Source organism: Marmota flaviventris, chromosome 18 (genome assembly GCF_047511675.1).
Source record: "Marmota flaviventris isolate mMarFla1 chromosome 18, mMarFla1.hap1, whole genome shotgun sequence".
Classification (NCBI taxonomy): Eukaryota; Metazoa; Chordata; class Mammalia; order Rodentia; family Sciuridae; genus Marmota; species Marmota flaviventris.
The window spans coordinates 51,175,487-51,193,824 of NC_092515.1; the positions used below are offsets into that span (position 1 = coordinate 51,175,487).

At 42.3% G+C, this 18,338-nt stretch overlaps 1 protein-coding gene across 1 annotated transcript in view; it reads left to right on the forward strand.

Moving 5' to 3' along the window:
- Positions 1–18,338, forward strand: part of Hydin (HYDIN axonemal central pair apparatus protein) — a 318,432-nt gene that overhangs the window by 166,769 nt on the left and 133,325 nt on the right. The window contains exons 23-26 of the mRNA XM_027933192.3: positions 13,279–13,419; positions 14,095–14,173; positions 16,184–16,294; positions 17,236–17,445. Of these exons, the coding sequence (XP_027788993.3) occupies positions 13,279–13,419; positions 14,095–14,173; positions 16,184–16,294; positions 17,236–17,445 (541 nt within the window). The remainder of the gene's footprint in view (positions 1–13,278; positions 13,420–14,094; positions 14,174–16,183; positions 16,295–17,235; positions 17,446–18,338) is intronic.

Below are 18,338 nucleotides of genomic sequence, written 5' to 3' on the forward strand. Positions count from 1 at the left end.
ATTATCTCCCAAAGCCCCACCTGGGAAGACCAGGGTACTGGGGATTAGGGCTTCAACATATGAATGGAGGGCTGGGGCACACACTAAATTAAAAATTGTGTCAGTAAGTCTTTGCCTGACTCTCAATTCCCAGGAAAAGTCTTGTCATTATTTCATCTACCACACTCTGGGCACTGACAATCCTGGGCTCCTACATCATCTTATAGTTCTCAAGGTAGGAAGTCCAGAATGAGCTTCACTGGGCCGAGATCAGGGTGTAGCCAGGGTTTGCCTTCCTTTCTGAAGACTTGAGAGAATCCTTTCTCTTGCCGGCATTTTGGGGGGCTATCAACATTCCTCAGCCTCAGAGCCAGCAACATAGCATCTGTCTGACCCTGCTTCTGTCATCCTGTCTTTCTCTGACTCTTTTCTTCTGCCTGCCTTTGCCACTTTTAAGGACCCTTTGATTACACTGGGCCTCCCTGAACAGTCCAGGATAATGTCCCCATCCAAATTCTCTTAACTTAATCACATCTGTCAAAAACTCCGCCACATAAGTTAACATAGTCACAGGTTCTGGGCATGCGGACATGGACATCTTTGGAGTGCCATTTTCTGCCCACCATGGTTATTAATGCAGGTTGTTGGAGTTGTTGGAAACACAGACACCAGAACATGTGTGCTTTTCACAGAGTTGTCAAATTAAATGCCCATTACATAATAAATAGTCAAAGATGGTACTAAAGCTTGTGGTGATGGTGGTGGCCTAAGTATTTCTCCAGTTATCTTGTGTATTCTCATCCCTATTCACCATCAAAGGCTCTGAAAGAACATGTATGAATAAAACATGTTCTGTGAGCTGAGAAATAGAGAGGCAGACTACATGGCCCCGCTACTTCCCTGAGCTTGGAAAGTGAGGCCCCACACAGAGGTGGGAGGTACCTTGAATTCCTTCTGGAATTTCATGTGGGTCAACCACAGTGTTGACCAGAGAATTACTGCAGAACCTCACTTTTAATCCCGTCATTTTGAACTTCCCAACACTGGAAGAAAACCATATTGGCCTCGTTAAGAATCATGTGAGCCTGAGCAAGAACAAGCAAGCTGGCCTAGCCCTTGAGCTCACTTCAGGAAGATTGTGAAGGAGAAATCAACAAGTAATGATGATCCTGAAGTTGGGCTGAATTTACAAGGCTCTGGACCACCGAGGACCTTGTTAACTTAAGAAAATTGTTGTGGTTTATGGCCAGCTGGGAGGTATTGTAGAGGAGGAATGGGTGGGACTTCTCGAGGAGCTGGAGGTGGGTTAGGAATGAGTGCATCAAGGTTGGTGCCTGTGTTTTGGTGGAAAGAACTAGGTAGGTGATGGTTGAGGGGGGGGCAGTCTAAGACTGGTGGTAGATGGAGAACAAGGGTCTGTGACTGGAAAAGATCACGCTAAAGCACCACAAATAGCTGCCACTCCCCCTCCCCAGAGTAAGAATCAATGTAGAAAATAGAAACTTGGGCTCCTTCGGCATGAGGCATGGTGTGTAGGAAGGTGCCGTGTGACACCAGATTAACAATAGAAATCGTCCCCAGCAAACAGGACTTCAGGGATGCATTCGATTATTTTTTACATAGATCTTCAAGTCCCCACTGTACAACTTAGCTCCTCCTGTCACATTATAGCCCATGGCCCTGAGCCCCACCTGTTCGTTTAAGATCTTCTGAAAGGTTCAGAAAGTGACAACAATGAGGATGAAGATCTGAGTCCTGCTTGGTCCAGTGAGGACATGGGAGACGTTGAGTGGCTGTGAGGTCTTGGCTTCCTCGGTCCTGGTCCTTTTCACTTTGCAGAGGAGGAGTTAGGGGTGTCAGGATACTGTGGTTTCTCGTGTTAACATTCTGTGATTCTAAGAAGAGGATTAAGAATGGAACTTCTATTTAAAGGGTAGGCAAAATTAGAGGACTCAGCCAAGGAGGCCAAGAAAAAAGACATGGTAAGAGAATCAGAAGAAAGCAGCCACATAACTGAGAAGAAAGAATTTTTCAAGAGAGGGAGCATCATTTCCAGTAATATGATGGTCCAAAATACAAAAAAAAAAAAAATATATATATATATATATATTTTCACATTTTAAGGCATGGATGGGCTGCCAGATTTCTCACAGAAAAGTTCCTAAGGAGTCTGAGTGTTTGGATTCATTTGCTCAGGATGCCATGACAAGGCATCACAGATTCAATGGCTTAAACCACAGAATTTTGTTTTCTCACAGCTCAGGAGGCTGGGAGCCTGAGTCCAAGGTGTGGCAGGGCTGGCATCTTCCAAGGGCTAGGCAGCAGGATCTGTTCCAGGCCCATATCTTGGCTGTAGAGAAGCATCTTCTCCCTGGATCCACACATACTGGATTAGGGTCCACTCTGATGGCCTCATTGGAACTTAATTACCTCTTAATATTAACTACCACCAAATATAGTTGGATTCTGAGTTACTGAGGGTTGGAACTGAAGCTATCATATCATGATTATCTACATAGAAAACCCCAAATGATCTACAAATTATTAGAACTAGTAAAATGATTCAGTAAGGAGGATGGATTGATATTAAGTTTTTAAAAATCAGGGTTGGGGAGGATCGAGCACAGTAGCAGAGTGCTTGCCTAGCATGTGCAAAGCCCTGGAGTTGATCCTCAGCACCAAAAAATTAAAGTTATAAAAATCTATTGCATTTCTGTATAGCAAAAAATAAGAGATATAATGCAATAAAAAAGGAGTACTTAGGAATATATCTGACCAAAAAACAAACATTCATATGTAAAATAATTTCATCAAGCCACTAAAGAACTCCTTAATAAATAGTGGGACATACTTTTTCACTGATTTTAAAAGACTCAATTTAGTAAAAATGTCATTTCTTCCCAAAATGATTTATAGCTTCAATGTAATTCCAATCAAAATCCTGACAGGTTGATCCTGAAATTTATATGAAAGAAGAAAGGGATGAGATGAGCTGAATCCCTCCAAAATGTAAACCCATAATGTTAAAAGTGCATTTGTGCACAGGTAGGCAAACAAAACAAAAGAACAGAACCAAGAACCCAGAAACAGACCCGTAATGTATAGAAACCTGACAAAAATTGAAAATGTTAAAAGAAGGAGATAGAATTGCCAATTCAGTAAGTAATCTTAGGAATAGTCCATTTTCTATATAGAGCAGGGCCTGAATGGATCCCTAAACTTGAACTATACAAAATAACTAATTCCATATGGGTTAAAGATATAAATGTGAAAGTCAAATTTTTTTTTTAATTTGGAGAAAATGTAGGATAACTCGCTGACAATTTCTGAGTAAGGAAGAATCTCTTAAATAAGACACAAAAAAGCACAAAAGCACAATGAAACTATTCATAACTTCTGCATTAAATCAGAGAGCTTTTATTCATCAAAAGATACCGGAAAGAGGGTGAAAAGACGAGTCACAAACCAAGAGAAATTTTTAGCCTATGCATTATCTTCAAGTGATTAGTGTGCATAGTATATAAAGAGCTCCTTTGAAAGAAAAGACATAATTGAATTTAAAAATGAGAGAACATGATGCACAGTTATGTCACAGAAGAAGAAATATGAGTGACCAATAAAGAATAAAGAGATGTTCCACCTCATTAGTAATCTTGAAAGTGGAAATTAAAACAACCACCAGACACGATTACATACCCACCAGATGGGATAAAATTAGATGATGGTACCAAGTGCTGTTAGGCACAGGAGGAATAGCAGCTCTGACGCTGCTGATGGGAGTTCAGACACAGTGGCTCTGGAAAGCAACTGGCAAAGCTGATGGGGACATTCCCCTGGCCCTGCCCCGCCTCCCAGCCTTTCTGGGTTCTGGCTTCCCTCCTCCAGCAGCTCTTCCTGGATTGACCCTTCCTCCCGGCTCTCCCCACCCTTGTCCTGCCCGGGAACCTCCCTGCAGGGTTCCTCCCACACTGAGCTGGGCTGCTCTTCCCCTGGGCCTCCCCGGGCTGCAGCCCAGGCCAGAGATGGCTTCTTTCCGCTGGGCTTTCATCAGCTCATTTCTTTCCCTCTGACTCAAGAGGAAGATGAGCCCTTCACTTTTTTTTTTTTTTGTAAAATGTATGAATGTTTTGACAGAAAATAGCATCTTACTAGTTTGCAAACTTCCTGTCTGCTTCTCTCTATCAGTATCTCCTCTCTCTCCTGATAGGGTCATGCTGCCTGTCCTTATAACTTCAGCACAAATGCACCGTCTCAGTCCTCTTGCTCTGTTAATCACCAGCTCTGTAGCATGCAACTCTTAAGAAAACCTCTGCTAACTCCCCAACCCAATTTGAGCTGGCTTTTGACCCCTGACTTAACTGGAACTGCTTCTCCTCAAGGTCAGTGATGATTTCATTGACCTAGGAGGCGCCTTTCTTACTCCACATGTTCCTTGACCCCACTCCCATTTTAGTGAGAAATCTCATGATGAATGCAGAAGTTCCCGTAACAGGTGTTTAGTTTAATAATAAAATGAATGTTGATACCTCATCACCCCTGTTACAAATATGCAGTGATTATTAGTAAGTTGAAGTCCCCTGTGAGAACAGTAGGCTGTCTGAGGGAGCCTCCTCAGGTACCTCCAGGCCTCCTATAGCCCAACCACCAAGAATCTCCGCTCTTGCTGTGATAGATTAGCTAGTTTATCTGACCAGGAGGTCAGATCAGCCTCAGAGGCTAATGAGAGAGCTGTAAGCCACCTCTCAAACAGAACTTCATGGTCCACCTGTAAGTGACTCAAGGCAAAGCACAGGGGGACCTACAGAGTAGATAGGACTTTAGACCCTTTATATTGAACTTGAAAATCATCATCATATTGTGGTCTATGTGGTCCGATTCTATTTGCAATTCAGTTTAGTCCAGTTTCCTGAGATAGCACATCAGTTACTCCATAGATAAATGAGGTAACTCATTTCAATTTTGAGTGTTATGAAAATTTGTGTTCTGCTTTTATATCTGCTTTTATAGAAGAAATCTAGTCACTTTATTACAGATTATTTCTCTTTAAAGCATTCCCCCCACTGTCTTTAACATCAGTGGAGGACATAAGCCATTTAGAGACTCACCAGGAGCTAAACTGGCTTCTGAGGAAAGCATCCGTGCCCATCGGAACCCTTTGAGTCAGGGTTGTCGGCTGGGTTCGCTTAGTGATGTGATTCGTAAAGAATCTGTTGGATTTATCTACAAGTTCATATTAATTAAAATTCCCTCAAAGCAAACTACATCTATGGGAGGCCAGACATTAAAAGAAATTGACTTTTTAACCCACCCTGTTTTGAAAGTATTTCTCAAGAGCTTTGAAGCTGATCAGATTAGAAGGGCGATTTCACAGCCTACCTGCTTGGTGGCCTCTCCAAGAGCATGTAGCAGTGGGGACACCTTCTGGAGCTTTGTAGAAGTGGCCATTTCACACAGAAATCCCACCCGAGAGCCTTGAGGTAGATTCTGGCCACAGTCCTCTGCCTCACAGCAGCGCTCCTGGGAAATCCCTTCAAGGCAAGGGTGACAGTGTCTTGTCACATCTGGACTCTGCAACCGGGATGGGTCCCTCTTCAAGGAAAGGCTCTAGAGGATGCATCGCACATTCCTTGTGTTGTGGGTCCCAGGTGCTTTTGCTATGAAGTGGCCTGATTTATGAGTTGCTGCCATGTGCACGAAGCAACCCAGGAGAGCCGCCACCAGGTAGAGTCCAGGTAGAGTTGACCAGGTAGAGTCCAGCACATTTGCTAAGAGTGTGAGCTTTGGTGTCAGTCTAACTTGGCTCAGCCACTGATTTGCTCTCTGAGCCCCAGATTTGTCACTGGAGATGTGGATTGTTAAGGTGATAATGTGCTTACAAAGTGCTTGGGTGGTACCTGGTGGGGAGTGATTGATGAATACATTGGCTGCAGGCACTTAATGAGCACTCCTACTCGGCACACTTGCTTATCACCATTTTCCTTGTGGCCTTCTCACCACCATCTTCTGGCCACTGCTTCTCAGGCTTGAGGGCACCTTGGAATCATGTCATATTTGAAACAGATGGATGCCGTGTAAATCAGGACCTCTGTAGTTGGGTCCCAGGCACCCATCTTTCTTGAGGTTCCACTCATGATCCCAGTGGACAGCCAACAGCAAGGACCACTGTTCTAGAAACTTCAATTGCAGTTTTTTTCTGAGAACCTTCAGAAATGTGGTTTTCATCCCCTCAGTTCTGAGTAACTTGAATTTCAGCTACTCAGCTGTCTTTCACCAACTCCACCTTAGCACAGGTGGCCAACAAAGAGTTGTGCTCATAGGAATTGAAAAGCTTATTGAACTTCCCTTCCCCTTGTTTGAATTCCAAAAATGACTGTAATCCCTACCAACCCCAAGGACAAGAACAGCTCACCTTCATTTGACATTGGCCATGACCTAGGCACCACCATGCTGAGTTTTTTTTACATGAACTAAGTCTTGCAACAAGCAGATGAGGAAGGATGTATCACTAACATGGTACCCAGGTCACATAGGGTACAAGTGGAGAAACCAGAACTCAAACCCAGGCCCCGTGAGCCCTCGCCTTGCTCTGGCCCACCATGCAATCTGCATGTCTCACTATTAGAGTACTTGAACCCTGAATTATAAGCTTCTGAGTCCCTCATCTTTGGAGTCATATACTGCTATAATGGATTCCCTCAAGGCAGGGCCTGAGCTGATGGCCCTCCAGGTGACTTGTCAAGGGAGGGCTCTCAGGAGAAACTGTAGGAGAGTAAGGGAAGCAAGAGAGGGCAGGGGGAGCTGGAGGAGACGTGATTTCCTAACAAGTCCAACCTCTGCCTGATCCCATGGGGAGCTCTGAAGAGTGGATTGCCTCACAGAGTTCCTCCACTTGGACAAGGAGGCTGGACCCTCAGGAGCACCACCCCCACCTGCCAGTCCTTTGCTCACAAGGCAGGCCTTAACGGGAGGAAGATGTAACCTGCCAGGCAGCTCAGGGCAGGTGAAGCCAGCTCCCATCAGGACGGGGTGATGCTCCAGATACAGGTGCAGCCAACACCCACAGCACCCAGGTGAGGGCGTGTCCTCCTAGTAAAGATGATTTAGACACCACACTAATAGCATCTGCTGCACTTATTAATTTGAAAAATAGGAATGTAGATCCTCTTTATTCAGCCAAACAAAGCATATCTGCAAGCTGTTTTTATACAGCCAGTAACCATTTTCACCCTTGGTAGGGGACATTCGTAATATCCACGTCTAAGGAATCAGGCAACCAGCATGTCCCCCTACAAGGCTGCCCATCCCCTGCCACCATTTATTCCCACAACCTGGACCATTCTGCACAGACTTCATTAGATGTCCCACATATACTTTCCATCTGCAAACTTCATGTGACACTGACCCAGAATATTAACTGAAACACAAGCTTGTTCTTTGGGGTTTTATTTTGGTACAATACTGATTGCAGCAAAGGAAGAACAAGAAATAAGTGTGGCAGTTGTTTTGGGGTTTTTTTGCTTTTTTTTTTTTTTTTTTTAGTTTGCAACACAAAAAGATTACATTGATCCTTACCCAAGAGCTCAAAATAAAACATGAAGAGGGAAACTGCTGAGCCCAAACCAGTGTTGCTGATCAGCATATGTTTGACATTCACGCGATTCTGTCGCAGCCAAAGTGACAAAGGAAAGGTGTTCCTTTCCTGTTCCGTTCCCAGCTCCTCCACTGATTCTGATAGGCATAGCTGTGGAATTGGAGCAATATTGATTTTCCTTGTTTACTACACTCTCTCTTTTAAAAATAACTGAATCTACCCCTGTTGGGTCAGCATAGTGGGGCCCAATCATTTATATCTTAGGGTAAAGTGAAATCCTATCCAAAAAACTCTATCAATGTTTTGTTTCAATTTTTTTGGAGCAAGTTTTCTGATTTTAATAAGTTAAAGGATTCGTTCTGTTAAAGGTTTCACTGTCTCCTGTGGCTCAGCCTACCAGCAAGAAGGGCTGTGTTAGCTCTCTTCTGTTTCCAAAGAGACCTCTCATTTCCCACTCGTCTAGGTATCATTGTCAAATGAAGTGTTGTTTTTCCTCAGGTATGCAGACTCTATAGTTTCATACTTTTTCCTTTACAGGTATTCCCACACATTCTCTTTTCATTGAGCTCAACATCCCAGGGGTTGCAAATGTTGGATGAAAGAGTGCTATTATGTGCACAACAATCTGGCAAAGGGTCCCTCCTCAGGTACCTCTGCTGACCTGACCTGGGGTGATTTAATAAGTGCTCAGAATTGTCCTTGCTGATTTGCACTGTCCCTAGCTGTTAAGGCTACAGTGCTAACCCCACATTAATTATCAGCTGCATCCTGAGCTGTCATGTTGCTGTTCCCACCTATGGTGGCTCTTCAATCTGGCTGTCCATTAGGAGAACCTGGGGAGACTCGAAAATGTAACTCTTGAGCCCCACCGAGACCTATCAAATCAGAATAGAATCTACCCAAGGATGAGGCACAAGAATATTGTAACAAGTTTCCCAGGAGATTTTCCCGCACCAAGGCTACATGGGTCCTCTGCCCAGGATGATACATCAGCTTAAGGTAAAGTCAACTAGAGACATCTGGTCTACAGCAAGCCAAATGGAAGCTCATGAAAGGAGATGAAAAGACCTTTACCACGCTTCTCCAAGGCCATCCCAGATGGAGGAGTGGGTGCGCAATAGCCAAATGACCCCACATGCTGTTCAGCTGCTCTCATGCAACCATCCACCCACCCTTCCATCCATCCATTCTATCAAACATCTGTTGAGCTCAGGCAGTGTGTACCAGACCATGTGCAATGGGTCTGTAAAAAGGAAACACCCCAGATTCTGCCTTTCAAGAGCTCATAGTTCTGTAGAGTAAGAAGCCCAGCCATTGATGGTGCTAGCCCCATGTTTTCCCAAAGGGAGAGTAAACTAATCATCCTTCTTAAACGAGTAAGCAAGGCTCAGCTCAGAGCCTTCACCAGGCAAGAAAATAGCATGGATTTTTTTCCCCATTGATTTTTCAATGGGAGGTTATTCTAGGGTTTCATTTACAGTAATTAAATAAAATTTTCCTTTAAAATAAGCCTATTTTTAAGGTGATTAAATAAAATAAGCCTATTAATGAGCATGATAGTGTGCTATCACTATACAGTCATTGGATGGCTAAAATTAAGAAGACTGAATACCAAGTATGGATGAGGATGTGGACTAAGCAGAACTCTCAGACACTATGCATAGTAGTATAAAATGTTACATCCTCTTTGGAAAACCATTTGGCAGTTTTCTCTAATGTTAAACGTGCATATATCATACAATTCAGCAATGCTCTCTCCCTATGAGTTTAACCAAGAAGAATGGGTTAGTCATCTTTCCATTACATAACAAATGCCTGACATAGTCAACTTATAAAAAGAAAAGGTTTATTTGACTCACTTTAGAGATTTTAGTCCAGGATCCATTGTCCCCTTTTTTGGGGTGATCTGGTGATGAGACAGCACATGGCAGGGGTGTGTTGCAGAGGAAAACCACTCATCTCTAGATATAGAAGGGTTCTAGCACAACATAATAAAGACTGTATATAACAAACTTACAGCCAATATCATACTGAATGAGAAAAACATGAAAGCCTTTTCCCTAAAATGAGAAATAATTCAGGGTTTCCACTCATATCATTTTTATTCAATCTATACTTCAAAATTTTAGCCACAGCAATCAGACAGGAAAAATAAAAGTGATATAAACAAGGAAGGAAGAAATAAGATTATCTGTTTACAGATTATATCATTCTATACTAGAAGACTCTAAAGACTCCACAAAAAGACTCTTAGAACTCATAAACAAATTCAGCAAAGGAGCAATATACAAAATCAACATACAAAAATTAGTATTTTTTCTACACATCAGCAACAAATTTGCTGAGAAAGAAATCAGAAAAACAATCTCATTCACAATATCCTCAGAAAAGGAGACCTAGAAATAGTCCTAGCCAAGGAAGTAAAAGATCTCTACAGTAAAAATTATAGAACACTAAGGAAAGAAATTGAAGATTGTTCATGGATTGGGAGAACCACACTGTTAAAATGGCCATGCTGCCAAATGTGATCTACAGATTCAATGCAATCTCCATCAAAATACCATTGTCCATTTTTCACAGAACTAGAAAGAAACAATTCTAAAATTTTATTTGGAGCCACAAAGGACCCCAGATAGCTAAAGCAATCCTGAGCCAAAAGAGCAATGTTAGAGGCATTCCAATACCTGATTTCAAAATATACTGTGGAGCCATAACAAAAATAGCATGGTATTGACATAAAAACAGACACAACCAGAGGAATAGAATAGAAGACCCAGATATAAATCCATGCATTTACAGCCATCTGATTCCTGACAAAGGTGCCAAAAACATACACTGGAGAAAAGACAGCCTCTTCAACAAATGGTGCTTCAAAAGCTGAACATCTGCCTGTAGAAGATTGAAACTACATCCTATCTCTCACCCTGTATAAAAATTAACTAAACTGGATCATTTAATATAAGAACTGAAACTTTGAAACTATTAGAGGAAAAGATAGGGATAACACTTCAAGATATAGACACAGGCAACAATTTCCCAAATAGAATTACAGTAGCTCAGGAAATAAAAGCAAGAACTGACAAATGGGATTACCACTAAGTAGAAAGTTTCTGTACCAGAAAGAAAACAATTAACAAAGTGAAGAGACAGTCTACAGAATGGGAAGGAGAGAATCTTTGCTAATAATTCATCTGGCTGAGGATTAAATTCCAGAATATATAAAGAACTCAAAAAAACTTAACATCCAAAGAGGAAGTAATCCAATAAAAAAAATGGACAAGTGATCTGAATATCCACTTCTCAAAAGAAGAAGTACAAATGGTCAATAAACACATGAGCAAGTGCACAACATTTTAGCCATCAGGGAAATGCAAATTAAAACTACATTGAGCTTCTTTCTCATCCCAGTCATAAAGGCTGCTATAAGGAAAAAAAAGTCAAATGCTGGCTGGCGAGGATATGGAGAAAAAGGAACCTTTATAGACTGTTAATAGGAATGTAAAATTGTACAGCCACTATGGAAAGCAGTATGGAGGTTCCTCAGAAAACTTCAACTAGAACTACCATATGATCCAACCATCCAAAGGAAATGAAGGCAGCATACAGAAGAGATACCTGCATATTGCAGCATTGTTCACAATAGCCAGTTAATGGAATTGGTCCAGGTGCCTACCAACAGATGAATGGATAGATGTAGTTTATATACACAATGGAATGTTCTCCAGCCAGAAAGACTGAAATCATATCACTTGCAGAAAAAATGGACGGAACTTGGGATCATCATGTTAGACGAAATAAGTCAGACATGGAAAGACAAGCATCACATGTTTCTCTCATATGTAGAAACTAAAAAAGCATGGTGGGGAGAGAGAGAACTTAAAAGTAAAATAGGAGCTATTAGGGAAGGGGAAGGGAGTGGGATCAGGTGGGAGGAGGGAAAGAAGTAAAAGCAAGAGAGGGAAGGTGGATATGATTAAAACACAATATATGCATTATGGAAATGTCACAATGAAACCCATTAATATGCACAATTAATATGAGTTAATATTTGTAATGAAAAATAAGTAAATAGTTTTTTAAAAACCACTCACTTCATCATGAGCCAGGATGCAGAGAGGAAGAAGGAGGAGCCAGGGTCCCACGATCCCTTTTGAGGACATACCTGCCATAACCTTAAGACCTCCCACTTAGGTCCCACCTCCCAAAAGTTTAACCACCTCCCATAGCAACAACCTGGAATCCAAGTCTTTAACCCATGGATCTTTGAGGGACATTCCGGATCCCAATTGTAGCAAAAAAAAATGAAAACATATGTCCACATTTTAAAGACTTATACATAAATATCTATAGCAGCTTCACTAATAGTATCCAAAGCTGGAAACAGTCTAGGTGTCCATCAACAAGATGGACAAGAATCCATATTCCAGAATGCTATTCAGTTGGAGAAAAACTGTTGCTTCATGTGACATGATGATTCTGGTAAACATTATGCTGAACAAAAGAAGTCAGGCATGGAAGAATGCATTTTGGCTCCATTTCTCTGAAACTGTAGGCAAAGCTAATCCACAGAGAATATAAAGTTGATGAGTTTACACCAGGGTACTTTCTAGGATGATTGGCATTTTTTCTGTTGATGTGGCAGTAGTTACTCAGGTACATATCTTTGTAAAAAAAAAAAAAAAAGTTCATCAAACTGTATGCTTGTGAGCGTAATTTGTGTGTAAGTTTTCTTCAATAAATTGCTTTATTAGGTAATAACCCATATGGCAAAAATTATGAAGGTGGCATAGAGTGCCTGAAAATTTGGAAATGGTACTCCAGGACATGGTAGACAGTGGACAGCACCCTACAAGAAGTGACAATGAAATGCTGTGGCACTTCCAAGGCAAAAGGGGACAGTGTTGGGAGCTTCAGATAGTAAATGACATCTCTACTGAACCTCTGAGTGCACATAAGGCCAAAATTAACATATAAGTGAAATTGGGTTGAAATTAATATTAAGGGCTTGAGATGGGTGAGGAAGGAGAAGGGAAGAGTCCAGAAAAAGTCACATGCACCCTGAGAGGAAGGAAGAATAGGGGTGGTCCCACCACCGTGGCCTTTGTGACATCTAAAGGTCTTTCTAATCAGTGGAACCTAGACATACAGGCACAGCACCAGCTGAGTAGCCACCAATTTGCCCCTTACTCAGACAATTTGAATGGCCGCAAAGCTCACCAGTGGGATCAGGACTGGGGTGTGGCAAGCAAGGCACCAGAGACACCACATTATAGGAAGCAAGGTCATGCAAAAAGGCTGAGCCTGCACTTCCAGGACCCCGAAGAGGAGCTCCTTGCATGCCTCACCCTAGTCCTACCCTGCTTTCTAGTTATCTGGGAGCAGATACCCCACTCATTCACAGCCAGACCTGCCTGTGTACTCCAGGCCAGGCACTGTATCAGGTACCCTGTTTGAGACAAGTCCTCAGAAAGCTAAAGGCAAGTATGAGAGCAGAAGCCCAGAGGCCTGTGGACACTTTGAGTAGAGATACTGGACCGAGATTGGAATAGAAGGTCAGAAGACTTTAGGAGCAAATGAAACCTTAGCCAAGACTTGAAGAAGGCAAGTCCATGGGAGGGTACAGGGTGGTCCTTCTAGATCTGCCTGGTCTAGGATTTGGCCACAGGGCACCAATTTTCAAAAGCCCTCCCACTCCTATGCCTTTGTAGGTTTGTGACATGGGCAAAGAAGCCCAGTAGTACCCCTGTGTCCCAGATGGAGTCTATTTCAGCAACCTCAGCATCTGCCAGCTCACCAGCAGTCCCTCCTACTGTAGAGTCACCCGAGGTGGAAAATTGTGATTCCATTAGGTAAGTACAAATGCAAAACCAGCATGGACTGGTCTTTAACAGCATTCTTATCTCTAATCTGACTTTCATTCTCTATACTCATTCCTTATTCATTCAGTCATTCACTAGTCAACAGTTTAGTGAGTGCCTTCTGTGTGCTAGACCCTGGATTAGACCTCTAGAATCAGGAGCTGAGAGTTATCTCTGCTCTCAGACATCCATTAAGTCCTGAGCCCTGGGAGACTGAGTCCTTCTATAGGGCCAAGGCTTGCAGCCAGGATTGGGTCCAGGATAGCAAAAGGATATGAGACTATACCAAACATTATATCCTCATAATAAAATGCTCCAACAATTATGAAGTTGAACATTGAGTACTCAGGACACATTCATATTGTCTGAAGAATTGCTACAGCTTCCTAGGACTTTCCATAAGTCAGGCATGGGTTCCGGGCTCCAGGAAAGATAAGTTGGGGCCTAGGAAAAAACTGACCAGTTTAGTGGCTTAGCTGCATATTTGGGGACAGAGGGCAGCTAAGCACTGCTCGCTGACTTCTTGAGACCCTTGAGTGAGAACTTCCCCTTACTTTCTGGGGTGTGACAGAGGGAAAGAGGAAGACAGTAGAAGAAGATGCCAGTGACACTATGTGATGATGACTGCAAACTGAATGATTCCCTCCATTTTATTAATCTTCCCAGGACTATCATTATGGATGAAGAGATGGGGTACGAAGACCAAGAAATCAAAAAAATGACAGCATCTACTGTGATCTCAGATGTAAGGTTCCTTTGCCCTGGAGAGAGCTGACAAATAGAAGGTCTTTCCCATAAAACAAAGGCAGGACCAGGGGTCAAGCTGGGATGAGGCTTTGTGGCTTCATCCAGATCACTCTCCAATCACACTCCAGAGCCAACACCCCACGGCAAGCCCAGGATCCCCCAGGACAGAGAGCTCTGAACTGGAAAAGCCAGTTACTTCCACACCTGAGGATCTTATGCTCTTCCTCCCCCATAGCAGAGGCTCCCAAAGGAGCAATATTCTCAATAGTTTCATAGCAAAAACAAAGGGAAGATTGAGAGATTTGAAAGATACATATACCTAGCCAGATTCAGCCTCACACACCTGTAACCCAGCAATTTAGGACACTGAGACAGGAGGACTGCAAGTTCTAGGCCAGCCTCAGCAACTTAGCAAGGCCCTAAGCAACTCGGCAAGATCCTATTTCAAAATTTTAAAAAACAAAATATTTTTAAGGGGGTGGGGATGGGGCTCAGTGGTCAAGCACCCCTGGGTTAAAAAATATTTATATATGTATATAAGGGCTGGGCCTATAGCCCAGTGGTAGAGCACTTGCCTCACACGTTTGAGGCACTGGGTTTGAGCCTCAGCACCACATAAAAAATAAATTAATTAGTAAACAATGATATTGTGCCCATTTACAACTAAAAACATCTTTTAAATACACACACACACACACACACACACACACATACACCCTTAAATACTCCTTCTAGAATTATGGCCAAAGAAAGCCATCAGACACACAAAGATTTGCATACAAAAATTTTCACCATAGTACTTTAGAAGTAGCAAAACATTGAAAAACTTAAGACTGTGTGTCCAGGATGATATACAATCTATTAAAATAGGGCTTGTAGCATTCATGGTGAAGAGTGGCCAGGGGCAGGCATTTTCATACTTGGCCAATATGAATTTGAACTGGCACATCCTCTACAACATGCAGCTTGGCAAGTATATCAAAATTTGAATTGTATAGTTCCTTGTCTAAAAATTTCATAGCAGAATTCATATTGTCAAAATGGTCATACTACCAACAGTGCTATACATATTTGAAGCAATTCCTATTAAAATTCCAATGATATTCTTTATAGAAATAAAAAGTCATTAAATTCATTTAAAAAAATAAGAGGCCTGGAATAGCTATTTTTTAATATTTTAAATGATCTTTGTGAAGAATATTCAGTCACACAGGAAGGTGACACTCATAATTTCAACTAAAAAAATCAGAATATAAATATATATATAGAAAGAGAGATACAGATACATACAGGATATAAACACACATGCACCTGTACTTATAGTATAACCTATTGATTGATTTTTTTTTCCCCTTGGAGTTTTCTGTATTTTTCAAAATTTTCAGTGTGAGTATATAGAACACTTGTCTTTTAAATTTTTTTTTTCTATTTTCAAAGGTGTTTGTCATAGGAAATTTAAAAATACAAAAAAAAATTTAAATTCTCAAAATTCCATCATTTATGGAAAAATACTACTGAAATTTTTAGCAAACAAACTCCCAGATATCTGTTTGCATATGCAAATCTCAAAATGCCAGTGTTTTAAGAACTATGTTGAATAGAAGTGGTGTCTTGTTCATTTACACCCACTCACACCTTCAGACCCACAGGGCCTATGTAATTTTATATGAATGGAACTGATTTTCCACTCCATCATTCTTGGTCTGTAAATATACATTGTACCCTCTCCATAGAAAGAGGGACCACATACACTTTATTTAAGATGAACTTTTATTGATGGGCAGCTGGTTTGCTTCCAGAATTTTGTGATTATAAATAACACTGAAGTAAACATCAGTGTCACGTACATTGTGCACATTTTGGACATTGTCCAATTATCTCCCTGGGGAAAACATACTATTTTTATAATTATATACCACATGCTTCCTTTCTATGTCAGTGATGGGGAGGTGCATATCTATGCTCCATTATGCTTGCTTATAGATTTCCCCATATCTTTAATATATAGGGAATAAAAAATAACTCTACTGAAACAGAAAGAAGTCAGAGTCAGGTGGAGTTTCAAGAATCCCCATGGATCTTTGAGCAGGAGGAGATGCTTACCATTGGGATAGAAGAAGTAAGTCCTACTGAAAACGGATTTTGGGATAAAACTAGTTTCTCTGCTTCTGCTGGCAGGTGGGGTCTGTGTAAGCTGCAAGTCTTTGCAGCAGAGAAAGCCCATTTTAGTACAGCTAGTCAAGGAAGGGAATGCCTGCTGATGTTAGATCTGAGGATTGCATTTGGCAAAGCTGGAGAGTGGCATGTTGCAGTTCTTAATGGTGGGCCATTCCCTCCAGTCACAGCAAACCCAGCATTCACCACCAATTTCTTCATTCTGGGTCCTTGCCTTGCAAATTCAAAGAATGAAATCCACAGGCCAGGAAGAGTAAGAGCAAAAGAGTGAGATTTATTCCCATGGGAAAAGAGACAAGAGCTCTAATAGTGGAGAGGGGACCCAATAGGAGTTGCCACTTCAGTGTGCTAGTCTAGGAGTTTATATAGCACTTGGATCAACCACGATTGGTCTAAATTTATGCTAATCAGGGCTTGGAAAAGTACCAACACTATTGGATCAAATTTATTTTAATCTCCATTTGGGTCTACCTGACTTCCATTTTCCCACACTCGTGTCAGTGGATCATGGATGCTCTGGGGCTTGGGGCCATGCATTGTGTGGAGTGGCATTTGCAGTGGGCCCAGGTTGGGACAGATCAGTGCACCCTGGCTCACCACACCTCAGGCCTGCCAGCTTGGTGGGTTTCACGTGGATGCACCCACACTCCAGCCCATCCAGTCTTGCTCCAGGACAAGGACTTGGCTTTGCTACTTCCTGGGTCTCACAAGAGCACTGTTCCCACCATGACTATCATATGGGTTCAGGATGCTGCCTTAGTCACCTCTCATAGAGTCAAACAAGTGAAAAGTTGGGGATTTGTCTGTCCAGTTGGCAGGACTTTAACTTCCATTCAGGCTCATCATCCTGATCTCTGTTCTCAGGTAGTGTGACTTTCTCTGCAGGTGTTTGACATTCTGCCCCTCTATGGAGTTCTGCAGCCACATAGTCACCACCAGGTATCTTTCACCTTCTTTGGACATGCTGACATCGTTGCCCAAGCCAAAGCTCTGTGTGAAGTGGAAGGAGGGCCCACCTATGAAATAATACTGAAGGGAGAGGCTTCCCTGGTCAACTATTCCTTTGACACCAAGGATATTAACTATGGATTACAGGTACTACGATGCCCAAGGTGGAGATTTCTGGGTTTTCCTCAAACATGAACCATAGTTCTTGTCCTTGAATCTCTCCCAAACTCTTGATCGTCGTAGCTTTACCATCATCCCTGTCCTGGGTCCCTAATCTTCTTCTCTGACCCCAATCATTCTGCTCCCAACTGTGTGCCTGACATTTTCACTTACTTTTCTCACAGTCTCCTGAAACTCGGTATGCTGGACGCCTGTTGGAATCCACAAGTCTGTTCCAATCTGTTTACTACCATTTTCTCACACCCCTTGGTTTACAATCTCTAAGGCTTACAACCACCTCCACACCCCATATCCTTTCATTGTCCAGAGATTGCTACTTCATTCCCCAGGGTCCTGCTCTGAGTCCCTTTTCCTGTCCCCCTGCCACTGCAATCACTCTACAAGACCTCATCAAGCCAAGCCTAAATGACCACAGCTGCTCCTCCCTCACTGCCTTCTGCATACACATCCATCAGGTTCCGATTCAGGAGGTCTGGAGGTGACCTGAGATTTGCATGACTAACAAGTTCCCGGGTGATGCCAACCCTACTGGTCTACATAGTCACTGCAAGCAAGGGGTTACTGGAACATTCTTGGCTTCTATCACTAAACTTCTATCCCACCTAAACATCTTGCCAGATAAATTTCCCTTTTATCCCCTCAGTCTCTGACCAGTTAATCTCAGCAGTATTTGGAAAAGCAGTATTTGAGAAAAGAGCATGGTTTTATATCCTGTTGTTGCTTCTTCCTGACTCTGTTACCATAGGCCCTCCACTCAACCTCTCCAGGCCTCAGTATTCCTGATCTATAAGATGGGAGTGAGCTAGCAAGTGCCTGTCTCACAGGAGACTGTGGTTACCCAGGTGGAGTCTGGTCAATGT